We start from the raw sequence: 10,297 nt of genomic DNA, 5'->3' as shown, positions 1-10,297 counted from the left end.
GCAATTTTCCCTTATCAGCACGCACACGTGTGTGCTGTGAATCAGCTACATACTTCTTAATTGTGCGATGATCACAATGAAGTGTCTTGGCAATGTTGATTGTAGTCATGCCTTGACCTAAACACTCCACAATTTGTTGCTTCTCAGCAGCCGACACATCCTTTTTCTTTCCCATTTTGGCTGAAAATGTAGGCTGCTTAATAATGTGGGACAGCCTTCTTAAGTAGTCTTGCCTTTAATTGGACACACCTGCCAAACTAATTAGCACAGGTGTCTGCAATTGCTTTCAATGATATAAGGAGCCCTGACACACATCACCATCAATGAGTTTAGCTGACAAACCAAAAATTTCTTACCTTGTCACTCCTAAACACGTTTTGCATAATAATTTGGAACACAGTGTAATCTGGATGGGTCTCTTTAAGCTTTCTCAGTCCAGCCAAGACATTTTTCATGTTGACCGTGTAAAAGTGCTGATGACCTTTGTACTTTATTTTCCTTTTAAGCTTTACCTGTAACAGCTGGGCCTCTGCGCTGGGCCTTGGAAGACTGTTTACGACTGTTTCCATATCAGATGGTACACAAACAACTGCTCCGTGTATCGCTCTTTGCTGTTCTTTGGGCAAAGAAACAATCTTAGCAAAAGGTAGAATTTTTGAAATTAGTTGCTTTTCAAGTACATTCAAATTAGCAAGCTCAGTGGGAACAGGAGCGAGGTGCAGGTTATTGGCAGCAGCAATCGGTGGCATCCCTCCTCTGGTTAGGTGGTTGTTACATGTGTAACAGATCCACTCGTGCATCCTCTCTTTGGGTACAGAACATGGGGCTGAGCATGCAGATCCACACACATGAACATGCGTACCTGTAAGGCAATCAGCAACTACATGCATGTTCTTGGTATATTTACCTCTGTTACAGTGCATCACCTGACTGGGGAAAAGAGCTCTGTGACACACAGTGCAAACATATGAGGGCCCATGTTGAATGTTCTTAGAAAACTTTAGGAGTGCAGCTTTCATTTCTTCGCTCATCAGAGGTCGTGGAGTTTCGTGGTGGAAGCCTAAATTTCTTCTGTACTTCCTTCTGATTCGCAGAGCATGCTGCAGCTTTAGATTTTTGGAAAGATCTTCCTTTGACAGCCTGATTTTCCTGTTGGCAGCACATTTTTTATTGTGTTGGACCCGATAACCAAGTTGTTTGTGATACTTTTCCTTCATATACTCACTCATTTTTATTTGTCGGCTTCTGAAGACTGGATCATTTCTGAATCGATTCCTGATATATGATTTCTGTTTGCTTCTGAAGACTGGATCGTTTCTGAATCGATTCCTGATATATGATTTCTGTTTGCTTCTGAAGACAGGATCATCTCTGAATCGTTTCCTCATATACTCAGCCATGTATGCATCATGCCTGGCTTTGTAGCTGGGGACATAGTTGTAACTGAACTTCTTATAATTCATTTATTCATTTATAATTCATTTCATTTCTCATCTGTCTTGTACCTTTCAGTGAACTGATCTTTCCTTTTGGCTTGATGAAGAATATATGTTTTTTTTAATGGCCTGTAGTTTTTTGGTCCTAAATTCTGGAGATTTTACATATCTTTCCTTTTCTAATGTGCTTCGTCTCTGTTTTTTAGCTGCATTGTCTCCCAGCTGTGCTTTGACCCTGTTCCTCACTTTCCTTCTTTTGCTTTTTTCCACTTTTGAAACATTTGGCACTGTTGGGGTTGTTTCCTCTAATATGTTGGCTATTTTACTGAGCCAAGGAGGCATTTTGTCTTTATCAGAACTGCTCTCTGATTTCCTAACAGTTGGACTTGCTTGTGTGGGTTCAGGTGAAATATTCTGAAAAGCCAAGTCCTGAGAAGGGTCATTGTCCCTGACGAAAGATACTGGCACAAACTCATAGGTAGCATTAGGACCACGGTTTTGAAAGAGTTGGTGAAGATGGTTGACCAGACCACTGAGGTTGCTGAAAGTCATCATTACTGCAGTTCCATTAGGGTGGGGCAGGCCTGCTGAGTCTCTTGAGTGGGAATCAAAAACTCCAAACCTACCGTTTCTGTCCCTGAAAACTGCAATGCACTCTGGAGTCACCAAAAGAAAAGCATGTGTGACATTTTCTGACAAACACTCCAGTTGTAAGGCAAGAGGCAAACCCATTTGTCGAGATCCCCGAGGGCTTCCACCAGGAGACAAGACATGACCAACTCTTATACCAGTAGTGTGCACTTCGTAGATGTTCTTCTCTGTCATTACATTGCTGGGCATCTCTTCAACGGTCAAATGATTACTACGAAATGTGCCATCCCTCATCAGCTGCCGTTTAGTGCTGGCATAAAGTTTGTCTCCTTTTTTAATCACTCTGTCAAGCAACATTGTGTCAAACTGCAACCCCTCATTGTGGTAAGCTAAAAATGTGAGAGCCATGCATGTGCACTGGTGATTACGGGAAAACGCACGATACCTGTTGTCGCCCTGGGAATGTGTAGCCCTCACCGACAGCACACGTGGACCGCTGATGCAGGGTTCCAACGCAGAAGCCTGAAACATTAAGTAGCAGCACAATTTCAGTATTTTTATAAACATTTATGTGATGACTATGTTCTACCAATATACAAGTAATTCATACAAAAACTATTACAACACTCCTGTACCCATAAGTTTTGGAATATTTTACATCACAACTACAGAGTATGCATGCAAGTTACCTGGCAGCTGCCATCCTGGACATGGTCCTCCAATGGGACGGGAGAGGACTCAGCCGAGACATCAGCCTCCATCGGGGGGACCGCACTCCTTGCCTGGTGACACGCTAGCCTGGTCATCTCCATTGGAGCTCCCTCCACCTAAAAAAACAAAACAAAACAAAAAACACAGCAGCTTTTAATTTGGTGCAAAGTACACCTGCTCCTCCTAAAGTCTCCATGATACAGTCTCTGTGTATTAACTTTTGAAATTACAGAATATGATTTTCACATTAGATTATAAATATTCTTCACATTCTGCATTCAAGTAAGTTATAAAAAAATCCATCCAGTATCATTCAACTTCAAACAAAACAATCTGAAATCCAGTCTGTAATCAGATATGAGGTTAAAAGCGGTGTCACACCTGCTGCTCCTCCGGTCTCTGCTTGGAGGGATCGGGTCTTGGATGACGTCTCACACTGGCCTTCTAATAAAAGTCAAAAGTGCAATGAAATGATTGTTAACCATCTGTGGCACATCAAATTGAAATGATCATCACACACACACACACCTTCTTCCCCCTCGGAGAAAATGGAGGTAGTGGAGCATCAAGGCCAGACACTGGAACGAGCCGGTCCATCTCCTTCAGCACCGTAGGGCTAAACCACACAGGGTTTGTGGGGATGCTCGAATCCAGCAGGCCTCCCTTTAAAATAAAGACATGCTTGGAATGGATTCATCCATATATTGATCCCTCAATGTTTTGTTCTGAGGTGAAACAATGCATACCTGTTGGTCAACCATCCTCCCAGTGGCGTGTGGTAAGCCATCACCCGTCTGGACCCCGCGCGATGTCTGTAATGATTGAAATAATTGTTTTCAGTGGCAACAAATTCCTTTAAAAATGTACAAATTTGCTAAAATCAATGGAACATGTATCTACTACCTTCTGGCCACCCCGAACCACAGACCAGTCGAAGGGGTTCGAAGGACGCCAAGGTGCCACTTCACCGACCACAACCAACCGGGGAGCGGGACGTCTCACCACCGGGGGAGAAGCCGTCACCGGGGGAGGAGCCGTCACCAGGGGAGGAGCAGTCACCGGGGGAGGAGCAGTCGTCTCTGGGGGAGGAGGAGCCGTCTCTGGGGGAGGAGGAGCCGTCTCTGGGGGAGGAGGAGCTGTCTCTGGGGGAGGAGGAGCCGTCACAGAGGGAGGAGCTGTCACAGAGGGAGGAGCTGTCACAGAGGGAGGAGCTGTCACAGAGGGAGGAGCTGTCACAGAGGGAGGAGCTGTCACAGGAGCTGGGGATTTCGGTGCACTTACCTCAAGAAGTGAGCAGATCGCAGCCCACAGCAGCTGAGCAAGGATCTCCATCCCAGGACTATCGCTCAGGTGAACCTGAAACACAGATATAGAACACATTTTATTACATACAGTGAGCGTAAATAACACTTTAATAATGATAAAGATAAATTTCACATACACCATCTTTGCTCCACAACTGCAGGCTGCTCAACGGGAAGTGTTCAGTGACAGGCAAGTACGGAACACCTAGACAAAAAAAAACAAAATGTCATTATTAATGCCAGCCAGACTAACATTGCAGTAATTTATTGATGAAGCAGATACACCTGACAAGACAAGTCTGTTTTCACTCATTTTTTATGTCAAATTCAACCTTAAAGCTGCAGTATTTAACTTTTATTAAAAATGTTTTTAGTGCATATTTGTCAAAAGTATCACCATGTTGTGACAGTATAATATGAGACAAATAATCTGTGAAATAATTGATGCTCTCCACCTCCTCCCTGTGCTGCTATTGTACCTCTCCCAACCTAAAACAACCAATCAGAGCCAGGAGGAGCATCTTAGCGCTGTCAATCAACCTCGTGAACATGCTGCAGAGAAACAAATCAACGTTACAGGGTAACCATTTATCCACCGTCATCGGTGGCCATGCTAACAAGCCTGAGCATTCAGGACAGCCTCTGCTGATGGTGAGAAGCGGTGCACACACGGGCATGATTGACAGCCCTAAGACCATCCTCCTCGCTCTGATTGGTTGTTTTTAGTTAGCACTTGGAGCACTGGGAGAAGGCAGAGGAGCTTAATTTTTTCCACAGATTATCTGTCTCATACTGTACTGTCATGACAGTGACAGTTTCAACAAATATGTAATACAAATATTACTCATAAAAGTTACATACTGCAGCTTTAACTGGCAATGAGCTGAAAACTCATTTGGAATATTTATCCAATTACACCAAAACTTTTACTATTGTCATTTTGTAACTTAGTTATGAAAGTTACAAAAGGTCATAATCACCTGTCCATCCCAAAACATAAAAAACTGAAGAAAAAAAAAAGAAATTCTGATACCAACATTGCTACTTAGTACCATAAAATGGACATCTGATGAAGTTTTAGTATAAACAAATTGTGTACATCACAATAACTTACCTCTCTGAGCAGCCACGCGGTGAAACTCCTGCCGCAGTGACTGTTGCAGCTTTTCCTCCACGACAAGATGTGGTGGAAAGTCCACAACAACCACCTGTAAATTTCAATCAAAATAAATGAACCAAATTAGTATATGGCATGTTTTCAGATGTATTTGATCATGAATAAATGCAGTGGATGTTAAACTTACATTGGCACAGAGTTTGCCGATGGTATTCAGCAAACGGCCGAAGTCCTCTCCCGCCTTCTCAACGGTTCTGCTCGCGGTCAAGTTGTTGCTGGGTGCCAAAAGACAGACTACATCCGGGGCCCGGGTGAAATCTGCATCCAGCACCTCAAGCCGCAACTCTTCCGCAGAGGCTCCGGGACTCGCCAGCACTCCTAAGGAGAAGTCAGTCTCTGGCAGAGTGACAAACCCATCTACAACAGCACGCAGATGGGAATCACCTACCAAAAGAGCAAACTGAAAAAGAAAAACAAACATTAATGTTTGTTGATACATTTTTCATTTAACACCCAGATTTGGGTATGAGACAGGCTAAAAAAATACCTTCTTCTCCGGAGCCTTGGCTGGCAGAACCAACTTGAGACAACGCCTCGTGACGCGGGAAGCTGGCCACTTCCTCACTCGATGGTGATGCCCCGTCCCACGGCCTGTTTAGAGACACACGCACACATCAAGATGAAACTTTCATGCCTCTGAGAATTTAACAAATTCAACAAAGATTTTATCTACATACGTGACCCAAGAGAGGTCGAAGGCCTACGGGGCTGGTCCTGGCACACCATGGCATGCGGCATCTAAAAAAAGCATAAAGAGGATGTTTAAATTAACTACAAACACAACTGGATTTGGCTGTTGCAAATAGATTATCCTGAATTTGTCATGAACATACCTGGTCAGGCAACACAGGCTCCAGCAGTCGGGCCATCTAAAGACAAAGTAAAATGAGTGACTGAAATCATGCAACAGTAGGTTACTGAAAAGTAAAATGACAGCTATACCTTCTTCTCCGGAGACTGAGTGGGGGTCCAAGCCCGTCGGGTGGGTGGGGGTGTCCTGGGCTGAAAACACAGAAATAATTACAATCATGCTTAAAGCAAAACTACCAACAGTTACAGTAATGATAACACAAGAAAATAAGATGACTGCGATGTATAATTTATATACCTTGGCGATGTCCGGCTCAAGGTCCATCTTCTTCCATCTCAGCTTGGCTGCTTCAGAGCGTCGCCCTCTTCGTGGCATCCTGTCAGATCAGAAGACAACTGGGGGGAAAACCTGGTTATTTACACCAAAAGCAGACAAAACTCAACTTGAAATTTTGATTTATTTGTGGACTAATTGAATAATTTGAATAAAACTAAGAACAGTCTTTATAGGACTGTGTGTGTGCGTGTGTGTCTGTGTGCAAGTGTAACTATGTGACAATAAAACTTGTGTTGTCTGAATATGCAGATCAAGTATGTGTCTTGTTAACTGTAGGATTAATAGGTATCAGTATTGATGGATTAAGATGTGGTGATGCAGAGGTGAGATTCACAGCCAGGTAGCAGTAGCAAACTTCCAACTCGCATACAGTCTCGCACAAGTGAAAAGCTGCAATGAGAACCAAAATAAGTTTCAATTAAAATATGCTTCTGGAAAAAAATATTACAAATAATCAGTTCAAAACTATTTTAACAAATACAAGGATAAGGTTCCAAACTGGTTTGAGGCTTTCAAACAGGACGGAGGTCATTTTCTCAGCTGGTACAAACAGTACATTTCATAACTTAATCAATAATAAATAACAAAATAACCAAACAAATAAAAGAATATTTAAAAACACATCAACAGTTTATTCCTAAGCTTTATGTGGCTGTAAGAACCTCCATCCTCCCCACGTTTGTTAGCTTAGCTTCAGTGTAATTCCAGCTAACTATCAGAGCCGACCTGAAAAACTCCACAACAGTCCAACTTTTAAAACTGACCACCTTTGTCAAAGAACACATCGTATCCAACAACTGTAAGCACTTACATCTACATTAAAGTCCAATAAAACAGGACTGAGATCATTTTCTCAACTGTTAAACAAAAAGTTAAACAAAAACAAATCTAAGACATTTTTCATTTGCAATTAAAACAAATGCAATTAAAACAAATGAAGTTTAGCCAAATTAACAGTCTTTACCTGTGAAGCTATTTAAAGTAACTTGACCAACTTGTTAAACATCACACCTATAAACTTATGTGAACTGTATATGAAATGCATCTTAGGTGATAAAAAAGTATCAAATTACATTGTAAAAAATGTATAGAAATCCTAAAAGTCCAAACAGGTTATTATAATAAGTCCAAGCCTGGACAGTGTGTGTATTTCTGATCTTTAACACCACTGTTGAAATGTACTGCATAGCTCTGTAAAAGCAACAGAATAAAACAACCCTTTACTGAAAAAAAACCCACAAATCTCAGCATCACATGTGAACAAAATGGAGTACAATGACTACACGCCACACAAGTGTGAAGGTTTTTACAGTCATATAAAAACTGTAGATCAGACACAGATAGGACTCCCCCGAGGTGGAGGAATTCCTCATAAAACCACAGTAAATGACCAAACACCAATAATATAATAATTAAATCCACCACAACAGTTTATTCCTAGGTCATTCATGCTAAATGGTGCTTTTTGAGGTACCATTTCATAATGGGGTATATGTTGTGTAAAGGTGGACTAATATTTATTTTAATAATCTCATCTTAAATGTTTAATTTCCCAATACCATAAAACAATTATATATACACAAGATGAATTTATTTAAAACTACAGAAACTGCATTTCCTGTGAAAATGCAGCGTGAATGCTTATTGCTGAACAATTCAGCTGAAAGCTGCTGAAGAAGCTGAAACGGAGCTGAAATGTTTTGATCACTGAAATGTTTTGATCACTGAAATGTCAATGCAAATTCATTTTGAACAGTTGAAGCTGTCGCCAGAAATAGTTGAATGATAACTAAAAGTTGCTGAAACAGGCCAGAACAAACCCTTAAAACTGCAGAACAATGCCTAAAAACACCTGAACAATCTTTAAAAACGGCATAAAAGACCTTGAAAATATCACAAAACGCAGAACAGAACCTAAAAACAGCAAAACAAACCCTAACACTTCAAAACAAATACTTAAAAGACCTGAACAATCCTTGAAATAGCAGAACAATCAATTAAAATAGCAAAAAAATCCTTCAAAACAGCAGAGAAATTGTTAAAAACAGCAGAACAATCCATAAAACACCTGAACAAACATTATAACGGAAGAATAATCTTGAAAAATTGCACAAAAAAACCTTGAAACAACTTTAAAAACACTGAAATATCTGAACAAAGCCTATATGTTGAACAAGAGCTGAAAATACACACAGAAACCCACACAGGCTCTGGGTGATGCCACACCTGCACATTTTGAACTCTGTCACCATGGCAACGCAGCAGGAAGGGAGGGACAGGCCAAAAGATTTCACACAATAATTAAACCCGATTTTAAATGAAGTTTTTTGGGTTTACTGCCATGTCCTCATTTATGTGTCCTTACATGAAGTTACAATTATAAGTTATATAAAATAAATAATCAAAGTTTTTAATAATAGTTGTCATCCAATGAGTGTCTATGATATTACAACATGTTTAAAGTTAACATTATAAAACAGAAATTGAGTCCTTGAGTTAACTGTCCACCCTGTTACTCTAAGATACCTCCAAACACTTCTTTAGTCACATAAAGTCACACAGAGTATCAGACAGTTTTGTAGGGAAAACATCTAGATTCTAGGTGAAGCAGATGCTAGATGTTTCTAATTTCAAGTGCTAAAATTGCCCTGTATTAAAGTTTCACAGATCACACACTTGGTTTTAAATATTTTTTTTAAATATTAATTCTAGTGTGATTCAGATACAAAAGAAGAGCAGAAATCACTCTTTATTGAGGTTTCACAAATCATGTTAAGGTTTCACAGATCACACACTCAGTTTTAAATGTTCTGCAATCAGTGCAGAATAATCTAGTCCAAGTTTTATGTTTCTAAGTGTTTTAGTTTTTTAACTAGAGTTAATAAAAAAAGCTGACTGTAGTGAAAAAAATAGTTGGGATCGCCTTCAGCCATTTGCTGAATCGGAGGCCAACTTCAGCTTCGTGTAAGTAGCTTTATATCCCACAAAATAACCGAACACAAATAAAAGAATATTTTAAAACACCGCAGCAGTTTATTCCTAAGCTTTATGTGGCTGTAAGAACCTCCATCCTCCCCACGTTTGTTAGCTTAGCTTCAGTGTAATTCCAGCTAACTATCAGAGCCGACCTGAAAAACTCCACAACAGTCCAACTTTTAAAACTGACCACCTTTGTCAAAGAACACATCGTATCCAACAACTGTAGGCACTTACATCTACATTGAAGTCCAATAAAACAGCGAAATACTATCTTTCACGGAGAAAGCAGAAACGTCTTACCTCAACCGCAGCAGAACCGGAAAGAAAGAAACTTCCGAACGTTCCAGAATATCAGTCGCTCGTGAAAGCTAACAGCCAATCAGAGCGAGGCTTCCTTCTGCTCAGCAGTCAGCTTTGCAAAAGAACAATTTATATAAATAAAAAAACAATATAAGAATACCTATAATGAACAAAAGAATGTGTAGACCTAAAAAGATATAAAAAAAAAAACTTTAGAGATCGCAACTCTCCAACAGGAAACGGCACGAGCACAGCATCCGGATTTTCAAAATAAATCACTCAGACAGACTTTGCTCGAAATATTAACTATATCAATTAAAATATGTGGATATTTATACATATACGGTGTCAGCATGCACCAATTATGGCTATTCATATACACATTTAATAAACAAAAGAATTTGTAGACTTCAAAAAAAACCAAAAAACCTTTATTTTATACATAACTAACTGGTCATCTTGCCAGAGACAAGATGGCGTCTTAAAGGCACAGGACTGTTTTAGAGGCACAGGACTGTAACCAATGCTGAGGACTAACAAAATTAAGATTGTTTGGGAGTAAGATGAGCCCAATTTTACTCTCATAATTCCAGTTCACAGATAAACACTGTTATTGTAGCCATAGTAGCCATAATAATAAAAACTATTAAAC

General features: G+C 40.2%; 1 protein-coding gene across 1 annotated transcript; it reads right to left on the bottom strand.

Moving 5' to 3' along the window:
- Nucleotides 1–1,486: 1,486 nt before the first annotated feature.
- LOC108228509 lies at nt 1,487–10,039 on the bottom strand. Its single transcript, XM_037976342.1, has 16 exons — nt 9,646–10,039; nt 6,328–6,756; nt 6,162–6,221; nt 6,053–6,088; nt 5,897–5,957; nt 5,707–5,810; nt 5,347–5,619; nt 5,157–5,250; nt 4,180–4,247; nt 3,989–4,094; nt 3,642–3,778; nt 3,485–3,550; nt 3,267–3,401; nt 3,120–3,182; nt 2,717–2,854; nt 1,487–2,549 (listed from the first exon to the last, which is right to left on the bottom strand). The coding sequence occupies exons 2-16, from the start codon at nt 6,403–6,405 to the stop codon at nt 1,509–1,511; spliced, it is 2,460 nt and encodes an 819-aa protein (XP_037832270.1). The 5' UTR covers nt 6,406–6,756; nt 9,646–10,039; the 3' UTR covers nt 1,487–1,508.
- Between the last annotated feature and the right edge of the window lie 258 nt (nt 10,040–10,297).

Source organism: Kryptolebias marmoratus, linkage group LG7 (assembly GCF_001649575.2).
Source record: "Kryptolebias marmoratus isolate JLee-2015 linkage group LG7, ASM164957v2, whole genome shotgun sequence".
In the NCBI taxonomy this organism is placed as follows: domain Eukaryota; kingdom Metazoa; phylum Chordata; class Actinopteri; order Cyprinodontiformes; family Rivulidae; genus Kryptolebias; species Kryptolebias marmoratus.
Note: the sequence above shows the minus strand (reverse complement) of the source record. Positions and strands in the feature narration are given on the sequence as shown.

Coding starts and splice junctions, on each gene's coding strand:
- LOC108228509 (XM_037976342.1), bottom strand. CDS start 6,405: ATGCCACGAAGAGGGCGACGCTCTGAAGCAGCCAAGCTGAGATGGAAG. Junction 4,248..5,156: donor CCGCGTGGCTGCTCAGAGAG/GTAAGTTATTGT, acceptor TTTTTTGTCTAG/GTGTTCCGTACTTGCCTGTC. Junction 3,551..3,641: donor TGGTTCGGGGTGGCCAGAAG/GTAGTAGATACA, acceptor CAATCATTACAG/ACATCGCGCGGGGTCCAGAC.